General features: G+C 39.7%; 1 protein-coding gene across 1 annotated transcript in view; it reads left to right on the top strand.

The window, feature by feature from the left end:
* Positions 1-20583, top strand: part of SLC9A2 (solute carrier family 9, subfamily A (NHE2, cation proton antiporter 2), member 2) — a 103159-nt gene extending 82576 nt beyond the window's left edge. Inside the window, exons 6-12 of the mRNA XM_011956613.1 lie at positions 1073-1162; positions 1703-1773; positions 7716-7877; positions 12908-13004; positions 15047-15178; positions 16340-16430; positions 18036-20583. Of these exons, the coding sequence (XP_011812003.1) occupies positions 1073-1162; positions 1703-1773; positions 7716-7877; positions 12908-13004; positions 15047-15178; positions 16340-16430; positions 18036-18406 (1014 nt within the window). The 3' untranslated portion in view covers positions 18407-20583. The remainder of the gene's footprint in view (positions 1-1072; positions 1163-1702; positions 1774-7715; positions 7878-12907; positions 13005-15046; positions 15179-16339; positions 16431-18035) is intronic.
* Positions 20584-20901: the final 318 nt, after the last annotated feature.

Raw genomic sequence — 20901 nt, forward strand, 5'->3', positions numbered from 1 at the left:
CTCAGTTCAAAATGCAGAAATCACCGGTCTTCTGTGTCCTTCGCGCTGGGAGTTGGAGACTGGAGCTGTTCCTATTCGGCCATCTTGCTCCGCTTTTTCGTAATGTTTCATTTTTAAGTGATACGTTCACTATTGATTTCTGGCATATGTCTTTGTCACATTAAGGAATTTTTCTCCTCCTAGTTTACTGAAGAGCTGATAGTTCTCCACGTTTCCCGAGTTCACCCATGAACATGCCCAGACTGGCCGCAAGCCCCCTCTCACTTTGCTGTGCTGTGGTCTCCACTGGGATATGCTTCCAGCATCTCCATCACTGCCTGCCAGTGTCTCCTCTGCTCCAAGCTTTCCTTGACCTGCTTCCTGTGCTAGCCCAGTCATCCCTCTTCTGCTTATTTTGTAACTGTTTTCGGAACTATCTGACTTTGTATGAGACTACAAAGTCCTAGAACCCAGGTCCTTAACTATTCATCATTGGGTTCCAAATACCCAAGACCCTGACCCTTGTACAGTAGAAACTCAGTGAAAATTGTTTTTATAAATGAACAAATGAAGGAGTCATTGATAAGTTTTCTATGGATAATATAATAAGTAGGTGATTCTTCTGAACTGGATAATACTTTATTATTATTACTATTATTATTATTTTGATAGAGATGGAGTTTCACCATGTTGCCCAGGCTGATCTTGAACTCCTGGCCCCAAGTGATCTGTCCACCTCAGCCTCCCAAAGTGCTGGGATTACAGACATGAGCCACTGTACCTGGCCTGCTTTATTATTTTTTGTAATTACTTTCTCTGCTTCTTCCATTTTGTCTTTGTTTTTTGTGAGGACGTGGTCCTTTGAAAATATGCCAGTTATTTGAAAAGAAGGAAAAATTAACAAAAAGTTACATTTACTGTGTTAAATCTTGGTAGCTGAATATCTTTTGTCATTGCTTATCAAAGCGCAGGAGAGGTTACCCTTGAATATTAAAATGTAGTTTATAAAAAATTTATATTAAAATGTTTATATTAAACCATTTTTAAATTGTATCAATATATATTAAACGCTTAAATTGTGTTTCCTGTTCAGGGAATAACTATTCGACCACTGGTGGAGTTTCTTGATGTCAAGAGGTCCAATAAGAAACAACAAGCTGTCAGTGAAGAAATCTACTGTCGGGTAGGTGTTAAGAAAGTGTAATACCTTTAATGATAAAGGAAAAATATTTGAATTAGTCAGACAGCTTGGTACCAAGTTGTCCATTTCCTGAAGAAGAAAGGGATGGCAGGGTGAGAGGGAGGAGACCCTGAAGAGGCAATGTGCTGAGGGAGTATAGAATAGCTATGGCCCCTCAGTAACTTCTCCAGGTTAGCTTACTAAACTCCTGCATGAGTAGAGAGACAGGAAGTCCCCTCTTTTTACTTCCTTCAGCCTGGAAATGTTCCTACTGGGAAATTATTACCATATTTCATACTTTTCAAAATTATTAACAAACTGTTATAGGTGAGCAAAATAATTGAAGACTTATCTAATACTGACATGACAAACATTTCATCAGTTTGTTTGAAAATGAACTGTTTTATTGCTTTTGGTAATAAATAATAAACAAAAAGAAGCAAAAGCCATGAAGGTCTTTGGAGTTTAGAAATGATATAAGTAGAGTGAAAATTATTGATTTCAGGTAAAGACTAATCAGTTTGCCTGCTTTTTCTGTTTTAGTTGTTTGATCATGTGAAGACTGGAATTGAAGACGTTTGTGGACATTGGGGTCACAACTTTTGGAGAGACAAGTAAGAAGGTCTTATGCCATTGGGTTATGAAGTGGCCCAGGATTACTCTGAAAGCAGGACTTACTGATTTGTATTATTTTTTAATTGGAAATCTTTCCTGTGTTGTACCATAGTATGTCCTCTAAGATAAAGTTCAGCTATAATAGAGATGTAGAATAATAGTAGCTTAAACAAGGTAAAAGCTTATTTCCTTCTTCTGTAAATAGCCAGAGATAGGCAATTTACGTTTAACGGATGAGTTTTACTCCAAGACTCCCCAGGGTCTGAGGACCCTCTGTCTAGTCGATCCACTAAGAGTAGCCTTCATTTCCAAGACTGCCTCTTGAACCACAATGGCTGCATCAATATTAGCCATTAGAGGCAGCAAGAAGGATGAAAGATGATGAGGAGACAAAGCATATGTGCTATTAATAGCTGCCTTCTAATTGAAACCATCAGAAGCTGCCATATGATTCTTCTGATGATTGGCTTGGACTCAGTCATGTGGCCATTCCTCTCTGCAAAGAGGACTGAGGATTGCGATCTATTTGGCTGAACACTAGGGCTTCCATTACTATCCATTTTGCCACACATGGTGCAGGACTTTGTCAAATGCAGAGATTCAGACCATCTAAGGATGTAAACAGATGAGCAGAAATAATATATATATATAGATACAGCTAAAATTTTCTGAAAAATTACATACATTTATATAAATGCATATACACACAGGCATGCACACACACATACACACACACACACACACCAACACACACACAGAGTTTACCACTCTGTAAAAGGCTCGTGTTGGATAAATACAATTCAGTACTGGTCTTCAAGGATCTTAAAGTTGAAGTGGAAAAGGTAGACTAGACAGGCAGAATTAGATGCATGCTTTAATATAAACTGAGAAACAGCGTTATGGGTCGAGAAGTTAGGGCCAATTCTGACAGCAGAGCTAGGAGCAGTGGGATAGAGAAGCCAGTCCCCATCTGCTAGTGGGAGCTCATCACGTACCTGTCTTCCTGACTGCACATTTGGCACTGTCCAGAGTGGTTGCTTGAATCAGGACTTATATCATGGAACTGACAAATGCTACAAATCAAGGCCCTTTGTTTTCACAGAGCAATTTGTTAAACATTTATTAGCACATCACTGGCTAGGCGAGACTTTTGAAGGCAGCATTTAATCTAATCCCTGAAGACAGAAGAACACGTTTTAAACTATATTCGGTAGATCCCTCTTGTTTTATTTTTCTTAACTTGCTAACAGACTTTTTTTCCCTCTACTGCTAATTTATATTAAATTGACCAACCTACCAATGTCTGCAACTTAACACAAGGGGTTTTTTAGTGATTCCTGTTTGCTCATATATGCTGGCATAATATTGGGCTACATAAGAAGTATAAGCCATAGACTCAGGCCTGAAATTCTGTAATATTATAGACACAACAAAACAATCACATAGCAAGCAGACTCCTGTGTGTGTGTATATATATGTGTATGAGAGAGAGACTATTAGGTAATATAATGAGTGACAGAGACTTTCAGTGCTAGAACAGCCTTTACAAGCTTTACAACACTGTTTACTAATGTAGACAAGGCCCTGGGACTCAGCCTTACTATATAATGAAAGGAAAAAGATTTTGTTTGTATGGAGAGCATGCCCAATTAGCTACATGGGAACACAGGGTAATAAAATTAAGCAAATTATATTCTCTACTATAAAACTATTTTTAAATGGCCATTTCTCATGGGAAGTATGCCCTTTTCTGGAGGCAGGTGGTAGACCAGAGATCCTATACGTCTGCCCTATGACCGCGGGACCTTCCTAGCATGGAGGAGTCCCCGTCTGTGCCAAGTTAGTGGAACAGACCTTTTTGCCTCTCTTCTCCACTGTTTTCATAGTGATGCCTATTTTCTGCCTACCTTGTTCCTTTCAACCCAACCACTTTCCTCCCTTTCCCTAGCATCCCCTCAGTAATTTCCTGAAATGACATATGAGAGGCGTAACCCAGAACAGCTGGCTCCCTTTCCAAAGTGAATGTTAGGTTCAAAATGTCTACTGCTGCTCTGCCTCCCACATGGGGGAATAGAGATTGGCCCTGCACAGTAATCAGGCCACCTGGTCCTGCGGCACTGTCAGAAGAATGAAGAGGTAGACGCTGTGGTCATGTGGGTTTGGTCTGGAACTCAGGAGAAGAAATGTCAGAGAAAGTCTGGCTACGTCTGTCTTTCAGGCAGAGACATTATCTCTGGGGTCCGTGAGTCTGCCCTAGGCACACATCCAAAGGCTGCCAGACTAATTGGCTATAAGTGCCAAAGATGAGAGCGCCAACCTTGCCCCATGCCTGAAAGGTAATGTTATGTGGCTAGCATTTGCCACTGCAGTGGATACACTTCTTTTAATAATTTTGAAAGCATTGATATATTTCCGTGCACAATGTTTTTCCAGGAAAATTTCAAAGTTTCCAGGATTGTCAAAGGCACATAGGTAGAGCAGGGAAGTGGGTGCAGCGGGATGTGGTGCTGACACAGGACATTTTTAAAATGAGTTCTGCTGAGATCACATCCTTGGTGATTGTTAATGTTACTGAAAATCAGCATCAAAAAGAAGCGATTGTTTCAGGCATGTTGAGTGTCCTTCCCTTTTCTCTGGAATCCTTATGCTGTGGATTTCCAGTGGTTCTGCCAGAGAATTCTTGAGGCATTTGATCCTTTGAGAATGAAGGGGATACAGTAGGGCCCCTTCTCAGTCTTGGCACAAGCAGTCTAACGATGGTGAAATAGAACACCTATGTGTAGCTGAGCAGAGAAATGAAAGGTGTGGGACTGAAGCAAGGAAAACACGCCATCCCTACACGAAATAGAGCAGATGCCATTGTCCTTGGTGCTTGTTCTTCCTTTTACTTCTCTCTAGTGAAAAGCTAAAACAACAACAATAATAAAAGTTTTAAAAGGTGTGTTGCTGCCAGGAGTCCTGGCCCAATGGGCTTAACATAAAACTCCAATTAAAAGTAGAAAAAAGTAGACCCAGTCTTTAGTGGCCAGCCAAAAACAAAGCACATTCAGGATGGCTCTTCGTTAATGACTCAGAGCCCTCTAGTATTTAGAACAAAGGACTACCAACAAGAATGTGGGTTAACACTGATGCCTTTCACGGCACAGGTGTGTCTATAAACCTCCTTGGACTTGTGGTGACCACGTAGTAGTACACTTAATTCTTTCTCAACAAATACTTATTGCATGTTGCTTCACTTATGTATTGGCCTTATAATGTTGTGTAACAAACCATCCCCCAAACTCAGCTGCTCAGAACACGTCATTATTAATAAAGTGCATGAGTCAAGAGGCTGATTGGGCTTGGCCAGTTGGGGCCGGGCTTGTTCATGTGCTCCAGTGGGTTGGCTGGCTGCCAGCTGATTCTGGCTGGACCTATCGGGTGTGACTGGGGTGAGGTGACTCTGCTCCATGTGACAGTCACCTTTGTCCTGGGACTAAGGAGCCATTCTGTATATTTTTCTAATAGTGATTGTTGAAGCACAAGATGTAAGCCTCCATGTGCAAGCCCAGGTTAAGCCACTGCTTCTTTCATTGTGTCTGCTAATAGCCCATTGACCAAAGCAAGGAACATTATGGAGCATGCTGGCAAGGAACAGGGCAAAGCAAGTCATCTAGGCCATGGTGGAAGGCCATTGCCAAGTAATAAGGCAGAGGGTGTGGATACAGGGAGGACTTGGGACCAAATGATTCATTCTACCACATGTGCTTACAGTGTGCCAGGCACTGGTGATATGGAAAAAAAAAAAAAAAAAAACTCTGCCCATGCAGACCTTACATTCTTGTGCCAGGAGACAGAAAGTAAGACAAGTAAATTGTATGTCATGCTAGAAAGTGGTAACTACTATGGAGAAAAATACATCTGGGCAGCGAGATGGGGACTGCTGGGAGAGGAAGGCTGTGTGCAATTCTAACAGGATGGATAGGAAGGGCACTTTTGGAAAATGATTGTCAAGGAAAGACTTAAAAGAAGTGTAAAAAGTGAGCCCTGCAGGTATCTGGGGAAAAGGATTCCTAGTAGAAGGAATAGTAAGTATAAAGACTCAGAAATGGGAGCACTGCTGGTAAGTCTTTAATACAGGAAGGACACCAGTGAGGCTGCAGCTAAGGAAGAGGGGCACAGTACCAAAAGGGGCAGACCCAGATTGTGTAGGAAGTCACAGGCCATCATACTTGTACCCAAGGAAGATGCAGAACAGTTACATCATTGGACATATTTTAATAGGAGCACTTGGGCTTCTGTAGAAATGCAATGGTGGAAGCAGGAATGCCAATTAGGTGCTCACTAGCAGAATCCGGTGAGAGAGAATGATGTCTTGGACCAGGGTGATAGCATTAGATGGGGTGGGAGATGGCTGGATTTTGTATATATTTTGATGGTGGAACCAACAGAAATTGCTGATGGAGCAAAGATTTGGAGTACTGGTCTGCTAGGGCTGCCATAACCAAAGTACCACAGATTGAGTGGCTCAATGGAAATGAATTGTCTCATCATCCTGGGGGCTGGAAGTCAGACATCAAGGTGTCAGCAGGGCTCATATCTTCTGAGGGCCATGAGGGAAGGTTCTGTTCTGCGCCCCTCTGCTTGGCTTGTAGATGGCTGTCTCCTCCCTGCCTCTTCACATCATCTTCCTTCTCTCTGTATGTGTTGGAATCCAAATCTCTTCTTTTTGTAAGTACACCAGTCATTTTGGATTTGGGCCCATTTTGATGGCCTCATCTTAACTTAATCCCTTCTGTAAACACTAGATCTTCAAATGTGGCCACAGTCTGAGCTACTGGGGATTAGACTTTAACATATGAATTTTTGGCGGGACACAATTCAGCCCATAACATAGAACATGAGAAAAGTAGAAGAATCCAGGATGACACCAGGATTTTTGACCTGGTGGATTCATCGTTCGCTAAGATGGGAGGACTCTGGCAGAATATCAGTTCAGTTGGAATATGTTAAATTTGAGATGCTCCACAGCTATCCAACTGCAGATGTTGAGTAAGTAGCCAAAAGCTCATATCTGGGGTTTGGCCAAGAGGTTGGAGCTGGAGATACAAATGTGGAGGTCATTGGCATAGAGATGCTATTAAAAGCTAGGAGACTGGGCAAGATGGTGATGGGAGTGAGTGGCGGTATGAAAGAGGACCGAGAACTGAGGCCCAGAGCACTCCCACATTAGGAGGTCAAAAGAAGAAAACAAAACTGAGAGGGTGAGAAAGAGGTTGGGATACCCCAGGGTGGTATCCTGGAAGCCAAATGATGACAATAGTTTAAACAAGTGAGGGCAGGAAAGATAAGGATTCATAATTGCCCACTGCAATTATATCACGCGGTTCACTGATCACTTTGATAAGAGTAGCTTTAATGGAGTATTGATGCAATGTGAATGTGCAAGAGAGAATCAGAGGAGAGGAATTGGAGAAAACAAACAGTGATAATGTTTCTGAGCAATTTTGCTAAAAGCAGAAGTAGAGAAATGGTAAAGAGAGAAATGTGTATTTTAATCTGTAACTAATGAATACTAGATTTATGTGCATCGGGGTCATATACAAAAATGTAGCAGTATGTGTCATATATACATATATGTGTATGTGCATGTATATAATGTATATATACATATGTATATATACATATATGTGTATGTACACACATATGTATATATACACATACATATATATACATTATGTATACATGTGTATATATACATATGTGTGTACATGTATATATGTGTATATATACACATACACATATATACAGGTAGGCACATATTCAATATATAAAATGACCAGATTAGCTAAATGCTGCTACTAAGCATTTTCCTGGGAGTGGTGGAAATGACTTTGTTGGTAAAACAACTATTTTCTTAGTCAATCCGGTATTAATTTATTGAACGTTTCTTTATTTACAGGTTTAAGAAGTTTGATGATAAATATCTGCGGAAGCTTTTGATTCGGGAAAACCAACCAAAGTCAAGCATCGTATCTTTATATAAAAAGCTTGAAATAAAACATGCCATTGAGATGGCAGAGACTGGGATGATAAGTACTGTCCCTACATATGCATCTCTAAAGTAAGTATGGTCTTGCAAAATAAAAGTTAGTATTGCTAAATATGCATTGATAGTATTTTCAAACTAGTGATAATAATTTTAAAAAATTGACCCAGGCCACGTGCAGTGGCTCATTCCTGTAATTCCAGCAATTTGGGAGGCCGAGGCAGGCAGATCACTTGAGGCCAGGAGTTCAAGACCAGCCTGGCCAACATGGTGAAACCCCGTCTCTACTAAAAATATAAAAATTAGCTGGGCATGATGGTATGCACCTGTAATACCGGCTACTCAGGAGGCTAAGGCACGAGAATCACTTGAACCCGGAAGGCAGAGGTTGCAGTGAGCCGAGATCGTAGCACTACACTCCAGCCTGGGTGACAGGGTGAGAGACTCTGTCTCAAAAAAAAAAAAAAAAAAATGTCTGTGCCCTAGAGAGATGCCTTAAGATCTCACAGCAGAATGAAATTCTGGTTAAAATATGAAACCTCAGAAATGTGTATGTTATGTTATGTTGTATGTTTCATGTCCTGTTTTGTGTTACGTTATTTTAGATGCTTGAGAGAAACAAGCTTAACTTACCCAGGGAGGAAAACAAGATTATAAAAAGCCTTAAACTGCTTCTATGAATTTTCCTAAACAATGTCTGGCAACTGATAAAAAATAACCAAATGTATGAGTAGACAAGAAAATGTGATTTAGGCCGGGCACGGTGGCTCACGCCTGTAAACCCAGCACTTTGGGAGGGTGAGGCGGGCGGATCATGAGGTCAGGAGATCAAGTCCATCCTGGCTAACAAGTGAAACCCTGTCTCTGCTAAAAATAAAAAAAAATTAGCTGGGTGTGGTGGTGGGCGCCTGTAGTCCCAGCTACTCAGGAGGCTGAGGCAGGAGAACGGTGTGAACCCGGGAGGCAGAGCTTGCAGTGAGCCGAAGCTTGCAGTGAGCCAAGATAGCGCCACTGTACTCCAGCCCGTGCGATGAGCAAGACTCTGTCTCAAAAAAAAAAAAAAAAAAATGTGATTTAAAACATTAAGAAAAAGAAACAAAATACTTGTAACAGGCATAACGGGAATTCAGATAACTGACTTTTACAGTATAAAAGTCAGACAGAGACTTTTAAAGTATAAAATGTGTGTGTGTGTGTGTCTGTGTCTGTATGTCTAAGGAAAGAAAATTACATTGAAAGTTTTGGCAATATCATGGAGATTATTAAATGGAAATTCTTGAGCTACAAATAAAGTAACTGACTTTATGATCTTATTTGATGTGTGTAGCAGCAGATTAGACAGAGTTAATGAGAGAAATGCTTAATTAGAAAACAGGTAAGAGGAAAATAACCAAAATAAAGAAAAAGAGGAAAATACAGAAAGCTACATATTGAGTGCAAAACAGATAAATTAAAGGCAATATTACTAGAAGAAAAGAAATACTCAATATTATACAATTTTAAATTTTCCTCAAGCTGATATTTGGATTCAATGACATGTCATTCAAAATCCCAGGGTGTGTGTGTGTGTGTGTGTGTGTGTGTGTGTGTGTGTGTGTGTGTATGTTTAGATCAGTTGGTCCTAAAGTTTTAATGGAAATACATATAGACTTGGAAGGTTTACACTATTAGATAACAGGACTTCATGTAAAGTTACATGATTAAGACAATATGATATTGGAACAGGACAGATAAGCAAGCCAGTGGAACAAAATAGTTCAGAACAGACCCACCAATATATGGAAATTTGATTAATGACAAAGTTTACAGAACAAGCAGTGGGGGAGAAAAGATGCCTTGAATAAATGGTTCTGATCAATTAGGTATTCATAAGAAAATAAAATGAAATTAACCACTGTCTCACACTATCAAGTCAAGGTATACTGTAGCTCTGAATGTGAGAAGTGAAACAATAAAGCTTTTGAAGATTCCGTAGAACATACCTTAATGTTGTGATAGGAAATTACTTTTTTTTTTTTTTTTTTTGAGCCAGAGTCTCGCTCTGTCACCCAGGCTGGAGTGCTGTGGCCGGATCTCAGCTCACTGCAAGCTCCGCCTCCCGGGTTCACGCCATTCTCCTGCCTCAGCCTCCTGAATAGCTGGGACTACAGGCACCGCCACCTCGCCTGGCTAGTTTTTTTTGTAGCTTTTAGTAGAGACAGGGTTTGAACTGTATTAAAATCATGAGATTTTGTTTAGCCATTCCGATCTCAATCTCCTGACCTCGTGATCCGCCCGTCTCAGCCTCCCAAAGTGCTGGGATTACAGGCTTGAGCCACCGTGCCCGACCAGGAAATTCCTTTTTTTAAACGAGCTCCAAAAAGCACAAGCTATAAAGGAAAAGACTGATACACTGAACTGTATTAAAATCATGAGATTTTGTTTAGCCTAATACATCCTTAAAGAGGTGAAAAGGCAAATCACAGACCGGGAGAAGATACTTGCCTCACATAACTGACAAAGTGCTATGGGAGAAAAGACAATCCTATAGAACAATGGACAAGGAACTTGTTCAGACACTTGATAAAACAGGATATGCAAATGGCAAATAATCATGTGTGTTCTAAAAAACATGCATGTGAATATTCATAGAAACATTGTTTGCAATATCCAAAATTTGGAATTTAGCCAACTATACATCAACAACAAAATAGATGAACTGTGGTATACTTATACCATGGAATATTATTCAGCAGTGAAACCAAATGCATTATAGCCATATGCAATAACATAAATGAATCTTCAGCATAATGCTCAGGAACAGAAGCTAAATGCAAAAGACTATGTATTATATTGTTTCATGTATATAAGGTTTAAGTTCAGGCACAGTGAATCTAAGACATTAGAAGTCAGAATAGTTGTTGCTGTTGGCAAAGACGGAGAGAATTAGTGACTGGTAGGAGGGAACATGAAGTAGTTTCTGGGATTCTAGTGAATGTTCTGTTTCTTGACTTGAGCAGTGGTTGCCTAAGTATGTTCACTTCCCTGAACATATAAGATTCATGTAGTTTATATTACATTTTATTAAAAATTGTTTAAGTATAAACAGGGATGTAGTCATAAACTTGTCACTAGATGTATGCACACATATTTGGGTAAGAATTTGGTAGGCACATTATATAAGAAAATGACATATCAAAAAGATAGATTGTTACTTAATGACCTCTTATATTCCTTCCGACTCTGAAAATCTGTGAATTAACTTTGATGATCAAAAAAAAAAACTTGACTAGAAAGTGGGATAGCGTCTAAACAACACCACCTTTCCCTGAGAAAATGCTTCTCATAAACCATCTGAGCAATTGAGAGTAGGCAAAAATGAATCATCCAACTCTAGAGAAGTCTGTCCCACCGAAGCATCAGTTCTCTGTTTGCTCCTTCTGTGTATCCATTACCCATTGTGCACCAGGTTTTTGTACCCCAGTAATTCCTTTCATGATTGGTTCACAGCAATGCTAAATTTGCATTGAAAAATATAAGAAAACTATGCTCTTTAATTTCTGTGTCCTCAGTGCCTCTTCTAGAAGACTTGCATTTATGCATATTAACCTTCCCGGCTTTAATTTGTTTTCTTGATTTTTCTTTTCTTTTTATTTTCTCATACTACATATTTTTGTAGCCTGCCTCAAACCCTTTTTGGAAGGAGTTAGAATAAAAACATATAAATGCAGTCCCAATGGTCATTCTTTGCAGTGGTTACATTCCATAAAGTAGTCTCAAATACTGATATGCAAATACTGAACGCTTTTTTTTTTTTTTTTTTTTTTTGAGGCAGAGTCTTGCTCTGTCACCCAGGCTAGAGTACAATGGTGTGATCTCGGCTCACTGCAACCTCCCCACCTCCCCCTCCTGGGTTCAAGAGGTTCTCCTGCCTCAGCCTCCTGAATAGTTGGGATTACAGGCACCCACCACCACACCCGGTTGATTTTTGTATTTTTAGTAGAGACTGGGTTTCGCCATGTTGGTCAGGCTGGTCTCGAACTCCCAACCTCAGGTAATCCAACCCTGTCATCGGTCTCCCAAAGTGCTAGGATTACAGGCATGAGCCACTGCACCCGGCTGCAAATACTAAAACATTTTTCTATGGGGACATACAAGGTTAGGTTCCTTTGAGCCTCTGGTCACAAAATTTTCATCAGCCAATCAATATGTAACCTATTTTATGTATGTTTATGTTTACAGACACCTTATTTAATATATATTGCTAATTCATTGACATTGAATTCATGGTCAAGAACACTACAAACTCATGTATGACCAAGCTTACTTAACACATTTTCTCCATAAGGCACATCACAGGCTTCTTGTACTTAGGAACTCTAGACAGCACTTCAGCAATGCCTGGGGGCCATTTAAAGCAGCAGAATCACCAATAAATAACATAAAAATATAAATAATCATATCGCTAAATAGACTGTGAGGAGGACATTATTTACAGTACGAGAGTGGAAACAAGCAGATGTCTCCTTGTTCAACATCTTCAGGGAAAGTGTGTAAAAGGACTCACATTTTTTGTCATTCTCCATATGTCTGTGAATAACTGCAAAAATACTGAAATTCTGATATTGGGTTTATAAATCAATAATAGCAAGTAGGTGAGTTCATGATTATAGAACCCACAAATGAGGATTGACTGGATATACATACATGTTATAAATGGTGTGTTTGCAAATATTTATGATGAGGTTTTTAAAATATGAAAACTTAATGGTAAATTGAAGTCAATTAGGTTTCTGTTGGAGAAAACTATTCCATTTTACTTTATTTATGGAGTGTTAGAAATAATAAAGTGATGTAGCATTATAAGCCATTGTAGTTTTTCTTCCTTGAAAATATAATGACATGAATAGACTCTGAAAACTTGTGAATTGTTAAACTTGCCATGAATGATTTTGAAACTGAAATGAGAGTTATAGAATTTGGAATTATTTTAAGTTACTGAATAATCCCCAAGGGCTATTTTTAAAACTGAAGACTCATCTTAAATACTTATCGCTCTAAGGAAGAAAATCAATGATTCTAATATTTGTTGACAGGTAAAATATTCTTTTTCTAAACTTTCACAGTGATTGTCGTGAAGAAAAAATAAGGAAGGTCACATCTGGTGAAACTGATGAAATTCGAGAACTCCTATCAAGAAGTCTCTATCAAATCCGTCAGCGAGTGAGAATAATTTATGTAGCAAAATATTTACTTACCGTTGGCTAACAGGATGCCTTTCGGTTTTGTGCTGTAATTGGAGACTGCACCATGACACTGGGCTCAGCAGGTCCCACGCTGGGCATCTTTTCTCCTTCTGCTTCTCTCCACCCCGCTTCAGGGTCCTACTATCCTCCTGGATACCATGGCTGAAGCCTTGGGTTCCCCTGGGAGTTCTGCTGCTGTGGTCTTGGATATAAAGAAATACACATGTAGACTAATTTTAAAGAAATGAATTGATTGCTGTTTGTTTTAAAGAAATCGTTTTATAGCTTAGACTTTTAAAATGGATCTCACCCTCCTTGCTGTTTATAAAGTGCTATAGTTTCTTCTCTCCTGAGTCACTTCTTTCACTTCGTTTCCATTGTCAGCACCTTATTCTAATCATTTGCTAACAACACAGCTAAGGAACAGAGAGTGTCCTCAATTTTCCAAGCTCCATTTCAGTGTGTTGCATGCGTTAACTCATTTAATCCTCCAATGAGTGGTAGGTGTTACTGTTGTCGCCATTTCACAGATAAAGAAACTGAGGCACAGGAAGGTGAAGTGGCACTCGGGCCACACAGCTTGTCAGGAGTCCTCCTCACTCATGTGGGGGTGTTTCAGCAGCTTCTTAGCTGGTCTCCCCACAGGGTGTCCCCATTCCATCCACATGACTCTTACCTGACCCTTTTTCCTACAGTACCTTTTAATTTAAAATGAAACAAAACAATAGTTGTGGCTCCCAAGCTAAACTATTCGTTGAAAATTTGGACTCTATTTCCAAGTTCCACTTTATCCAACCATATGTCCACATCTCCCTCACCCATCTGCTCCCTGAAACACCCAGGGAGTGAGAGGTTCTGTTTTTGTACTTTGGCCCAAGTGGATTTCTTGCTGTCCCCTGGGAGCATCTCACACCTTCCTGTCAGCTGGTCCAAAGCCTCCAGTTTTTAAGGCTCCCCCAACGGCCACCATATTATTCGCGTCCTGTGGTTAAATGGAATAGCACTTGGAGCTTATACTGTACCACGTAGTTGCAGCACTTATTTCCATGATTTTGTATAATTGTGTTAGCCTTAGATGCTCAATGAGATGGTAAACTCAAGGCAGGAATGAAGCCTTGTTCTGCGTTACGTTTGCATCTCTCAATAGAACCTAATATATTTGTGGACATGGGGATATTGCCAAGAAGTACATGTTTATTCTATCAGAAATGAATTTAATTATTATTTATGATTTATTTTAGGAAACACATTTTTATATAGCCTATAAAACTAAAAGCGGATGCCATGTACAGCCCTAGTTTAGGAATTTTATTTTTCAAACACCGGAATGTAATCATTGTGGGGAGTGTCACCAGCTCTCTTCATGTGACAACCCAGTTGAAAAAAGGGAATGTTCTGAAGTTAATCAGAAGGGCATGGCACCACCAAGTGGCTCAAAGTGGTTTGTTTTTAATGTCAGTAATTCCTATTCAAAAGAGACTGTAGCATGGTGACTTATATTTTATTTCCAGATGTTAATGATGGCTAAATGCCTACAAGAGACGTCAAGGTAGACATGGCACTTGATGAAATCAATCATTTTTCTCATTTATGAAAATCACACTTTTCAATGAAAAACAAACCTTATGATCTGACTTTTATTGAAGGATGAACTATGTGGCACATACCTGTAATACCGACTCGGAAGGCTGAGGTGGGAGAGTTGCCTGAGCCCAGGAGTTGGAGGCCGCAGTGAGTTATGAGCACCACTGCATTCCAGCCTGAGTGACAGAGCAAGACCCCAACTCTAAAAAAGAAAAAGAAAAAAAAAACACACACACAAAATGAAAAGAAAATATAAATTCTTTGAAGATCTGAAGACCGTTAACTTTTATACTCTTAATTTTTTGCTCTGCACAGAAGTTGTAAGTGCTTAGCTGAGGTGCAGATCCAAAGAAATGTGGTAAAGTCTTGGAATTTCTGGGGAAATGATCAGGTTTTTTTTTTTTTTTTAATGTCCTCTATGTGTTTTCATTTCAGACTTTATCCTACAACAGACACAGTCTGACTGCCGACACAAGTGAGAGACAAGCCAAGGAGATTCTGATTCGCCGGAGGCACAGTTTGCGAGAAAGCATTAGGAAGGACAGCAGCTTGAATCGAGAACACAGGGTAACTGAGTGTGTGTCTCTGGGAGACTTCCAGGGGTGGAGCCAACAGCCCTTCCATTGATCAGCTGATGGCATCATCAGCTCTGCCAATCAAGTGGCTGTTGACAGTTCTCTGAGGAGCTGCAGGAAGGCCGGGGTGGCTGGGGGAAGTGAGTGTTTGGAGGTAGTGTGGCCAGCATTGCAGTTGGTTCAGGGAACTGTCAATAGATAAGGAAAGCCATTTAAAAATAATATTGTGGGCCTGGTGCGGTGGCTCACGCCTGTAATGCCAGCACTTTGGTAAGCCAAGGTGGGTGGATTGCCTGAGCTCAGGAGTTCGAGACCAGCCAGGGCAACATGGTGAAACCCCATCTCTACTAAAATACAAAAAACATGAGCTGGGTATGGTGGCATGCGCCTGTAATCCCAGCTTCTTGGGAGACTGAGACAGAAGAATAGCTTGAACCGAGGTGGAGATTGCAGTGAGCCAAGATCGCGCCACTGCACTCCAGCCTGGATGACAGAGCGAGACTCCATCTTAATAATAATAATAATAATAATAATAATAATAATAATATGATATATTGGCTTCACATAGCAAGAATTGAGGCTTATTTTTAATAATATCCTATATTGGGTTGTCAGAAATCAAAATGGTTATATGTGAACAAGGAGTTACTTTATGTGTAAAATGTAGCAGTGTTAATTAAAAGTTAATTTAAAACACTAGTGACTGCAGTATTTGAAATGCCAGTAAATTAGCTGTAGTAATACGTTTTGTTCTATTAATATCATTTTAAAGATTAAAGTAAAAAAAAAACCTTACATATATATATTTGTAAACATATCTTCTTCCCCATACATGTAGGTTCTAAGTCTTTCTGGCAGTTACTTTTATATGTAGATGTTTCAGTAGCTTATCTTTGAGAAGAGCCAGTGGTTTTCGTATGTGTTTCTAATTTATTTCCCACTTATTTCTATTTCCTTTTGTAGGGATCTCCATTCTATTTTGGAAAGGATTTAATTATTTCAAGTTATAATAGTTACAGCCCCCCACAAAGTAATTTTGGAATCAGGAATTAAAATTCTGGTTTTTAACATGAAGTTTTGCCATACAATTTTTAATCTTTAATATACAATAAGTGCCATTTGTATCATTTAAGTAAGATTTTATATTTTACAGGCTTCCACTTCAACCTCCCGATATTTATCCTTACCTAAAAATACAAAGCTTCCAGAAAAGCTACAAAAGAGGAAGACTATTTCTAATGCAGGTAATGAATATAGTTGGAGCAGAAAAGTTTTAAATTTATTTGCCAATGTTTATAAACTAGACAAATTTTCCTATTATTTTTCTTCATTAAGCATGAGTTCAAGAATTTGCAAATCTAAAATAATAACTGGGTGAATTTTAATTCGCATTGCAACCTTTTGGAATGGAATTCTGTGCAGATTCTAAAGAATCCAATCAGTTATTTTCCAGCAAATATTGTCACCATGGGGTTCAAAGGCAGGTAAACAGAAAGTTGTAATTCTGCAAATGTTTAACTAATTAAAATTTTACAGTAATTCCAATATATTTTCATGAAAGCAGCCATATATTTATTCTGGCTATAACTATAAAGCCTTGTTATAATGTCTAATATCTTTTTAATGCGATAGTTATCTTTATGTAGACACCGAAGACATTGTCTGTGAACCCCAGAAGAACTATATTAGGATTTCACGTTATTAAAATGTGGGATGTCTAAGGGAATTAATGCAGAAATAAAAGACCAAATACCATATACTTTCACTTACAAGTGGGAGCTAAACATTAGACACACAGGACCCAAAGGCAGGAACAATAAACACTAGGGATTTCAAAAGGCGGGAGGTAGGGAGCCGGGCAAGGGGCAAGGGTTGAAAAATTACCTATTGGTACTATGTTCACTACTTGGGTGATGGGATTTTAAGAAGCCCAAACCTCAGCACCATGCAATATACCCATGTAACAAATCTGCACATGTACCCCTAGAATCTAAAATAACATTTTCTTTAAATGTGGGATGGAAAAATCATTACCCCTCTTTTTTTTTTTGGCTTGTTTAATTAACTGTGAAGAGGGAAGCCTAAACGATGGCTGGTGGTAAAGGAGGGTGAGGCGAGAATAATCGGGGGAAGACAAGGCAGCACTGAATATTTAGAACAGTGGCCCTTGGTCCCACCAGCATACATGCTCTCAGTTCCCAAGAATGTCAACTCCTGGACAAGCATTTTGTTCACTGCCCTACCCACAGCGCTCCAGCACCTGAATCTGGTTCCAAAGCTGTCTCCTCCCTCTGTTTGCAAAGGGTTTTGACTCTTTTGTGGACATGTAAAGGAAATCAGCAAAGCCGTGTTTGAGGTTCCAGATCAAGGCAAGAATCTTCTCCATAGCAGGTGATTATCAGACCGCCTACTGTGTGCCAGATGCCAGGCTGAGCCCTCCTGGGATCATCCCTGTGGGGCAGATGAGCACAGCTGCTACTGCCAGAGGAGCTCGGTTGGAATCCCAGCTCCACTACCTACAGATACCTCTTGAACCTAGTTACCCCATCTGTAATGTAGGTGATTGTGAAGACAAAATGGGCTAACGCATTTGAAAGGACTTAGGACAATGCCTGGCACACAGTAAGCTCTTCAAAGTTAGCATGAATATATACTTGTGGGCATGGGTGCTCGCAGGGGTTATGTAAGATGCACAAGGCCACTCACCTAAAATTAGCACAAGCCCGCTAACCTCCCCTCTTCCCAGAGCCCCAGGCCGTATCAGTTGTCTGACCCACTAAGGTACTGAAGTTTCTTGCAATGCCTTCTCTCTAAAATGCTTGCCCACCTTGTCTTTTGCTCCGTGATAGATGGCAATAGCAGTGACTCAGACACAGATACCGGGACCACCGTGCTCAATTTGCAGCCCAGAGCCAGGCGCTTCTTGCCAGAACAGTTCTCCAAGAAATCCTCCCAGGCCTATAAAATGGAATGGAAGAACGAGGTAGATGTTGAATCTGGCTGCGAGAAGCCCAGCACCCCCCCAACACCCCACAGCAGAGAAAAGGGCACCCAGACGCCAGGCTTACTACGGCAGCCCCTTCTCTCTAAAGACCAGTTTGATCCAGAGAGGGAAGACAGTTTGACTGAAGGCATCCCGCCCAAGCCGCCACCACGGCTGGTCTGGAGGGCATCGGAACCTGGAAGCCGGAAAGCCAGATTTGGGAGTGAGAAGCCTTAATAGAAGCAGCCAAAGCAGATGTGAGTGTCTGACCCAGCACAGCTGTGGTTTGTTACTCTGAAACCCGACAAAACAGTGGAATCCATGAAAACTCTCTGTGCATCTAAATACTTCTGGGGGGCGATAGATGCATGCCACGGATAAATGAAGCAAATCCGAAGAAAAGGAAAATCCAATAAAAAATAGTCCCACAAAATGCCTTTTGTGACTTACGGGTAGCAATTATATTATTTGCAGGCCCGAAAAAAAAAAAATGGTAATGTGTGCCTTTATTGAACTTGAATGACAGAACTTGAAATTTTTAACACACCCTTGTTGGTGAAGATTTTAATATATTACGTATATGCTTCAGATTTTATTTATGAAAAAATATGTGTATCTGTAATCAGTTGTTAAGTGAATGGCACTAAAAGTATCGAGAAGAGCTTTCTTTCCCAGGGGAGAAGGATGGCGCTTGGGGGTGACTCCTAAACTCAGGGTGGAAGCTTTTCCCTGTCCTGACCCGATGGAGCAGCCGGTAAGTGAAGAGCACAGCTGGAAGCAGAGACACCTTATGACTCAAACTGGGCAAACAATCAGAACGTCATCCTGAAGGAATGGCCTGACTCCCAGAGCGCAGATTGGAGGTTCCAGGACTCCTATGAACTACTGAGAGTCTACTGCTTTTTAACTTGTTCCTCTGTCTACTGTGTGTTTGGGGGTGACATCAAAATTCCATTTCTTCTTGTTTAAATGGGGCAGAGAGAAAGGATGCCCAAGGATCCACCAGCTTATTGTGTTGACAGATTTGGGAGCAGCTTTTGATGAAGTTCCACCCATGAGGGTCCATGTGGCAAGTGGGGGCACAGGGCAGCACCTGGTTACAACTTGCTGGTGGGTTTTATGTTGTGCAATAGTAGTAGGAGGAGGCAGGTGATCTATGCCAATCTATGATCACCTGCTTCAGCAGAATTTTTCTGTAGTGTGATGCTTGAATTTTGAGCCTCCAGGTTAGAGGCTCCAAGCAGACAAGGAAGAAAGTTTATAGATACAATATTCTAAAGTTTAACAAGTTGGTGAGATATCAAGTTTTGAATTTTATTCAGGAAGCACTTTGGAGAATGTGGGAGTCCTACTGTTTTGCACTAGTCTGTAATTTGTTACCTCTTCCAATTCGATAATACAGTAACTCAGAATTTTCATATAAAATTGAATTATACTCATTGGAATACTTTTTAAAAGTACAGCAGAAAGAAAAGAAGTGGAATATAGGCATTAAAGATTAGTATTTGATCCTCTCTCTCTTAACTGTAGATTTTATTGGCCTGTCTTTCTTCTAAATAATTCTTTAAAACTTGACTGGAACACGCCTCTGCATTTCTGAGTGTAGAAAGTAAATGAAGTTACTCACACAGTCCTTTGATTTCCCACTGAAGATACCCCAAAGGATGCAAGTGCCTACTGTATTATTAGGAGGGGAACATGAAAATATTAAGACAAAAATCCTCAGAAGTGGTTTTCCACCCCTTCTCCACCTCCACCACCAAGGAGAAGTAGATCTACACCTTTTTCTCATGTTCTAAAGTCTTAGAATACTGCTGGATTGTTCAGCATTATACACAGCAAAGGTTACATACACAAGGTACAAGTTCATAGCAGCACAGTTCCTTGATCCAGGGAAAGTAGCATAGAATGCAATTTGATGACTACAGGCTTAGGACTTTGTGCCAAAATCTCTATTTTAAATGAAAATATTTATATAAAAATACATTTATTCTGCTTAACACAAATGAAAACTGACATAAAATTTTATAACATGATTCATCAAGATATGTGATGTAGATTTTTGAGAATGCCAAACATCAATTTTCAGAATAGCTACAGTATGAAATCTGAAAAGAAATACAGAAATTGAAAGTGACCTTAAAGAATAAATTTCCTCATTTTTCCTGGTTTCCTATGTTTATAACTATTTTAAAGAGTTTAACTTTCTGGAACTGAAGGAGAAAACATGAAAATGTTTATATCACTTCTTGTTAAGCAGGTAGACCAAATTCAGCTTTCAGTAATTCATCCATATAGAATTTGGATGATCATGTATAAAGGAAAACTTAAATCTTAATTATTATCAGTTTTTTTCTTGTTTGTTGAATGACAAAGGCAATAAAAATAAATTTGACTTTAGCTTTTTCTCTATACTTTCTTCTTTTTGTAATTCTTAAATTCTAGTCACTAGTCATTATGAAGGAGAGTATTGACTAAATATTTTCATAATCTAAATACTGTCACAATCTAAATTTCTGTAGTAGAGAGAGCCCTAGTCTTTTGTAAAGGCCTTCCTTCGTCCAAACAACACTTGATCCAACTAAAGTTCCAATGTGACTGTAGATTTTTGACAGGTCTTTGGTGATGGTTGTAACAAAATTTGATTTGAACTACCTATAAGTGAAAAGTCAGGGTTTATTACTTTACATGTAATGTTAAGGGGAGACTGTTGGGAACAGTTATGTCAATGA

The sequence above is a fragment of the Colobus angolensis genome, unplaced genomic scaffold, assembly GCF_000951035.1.
Source record: "Colobus angolensis palliatus isolate OR3802 unplaced genomic scaffold, Cang.pa_1.0 Scaffold42, whole genome shotgun sequence".
NCBI classification, from domain to species: Eukaryota; Metazoa; Chordata; class Mammalia; order Primates; family Cercopithecidae; genus Colobus; species Colobus angolensis.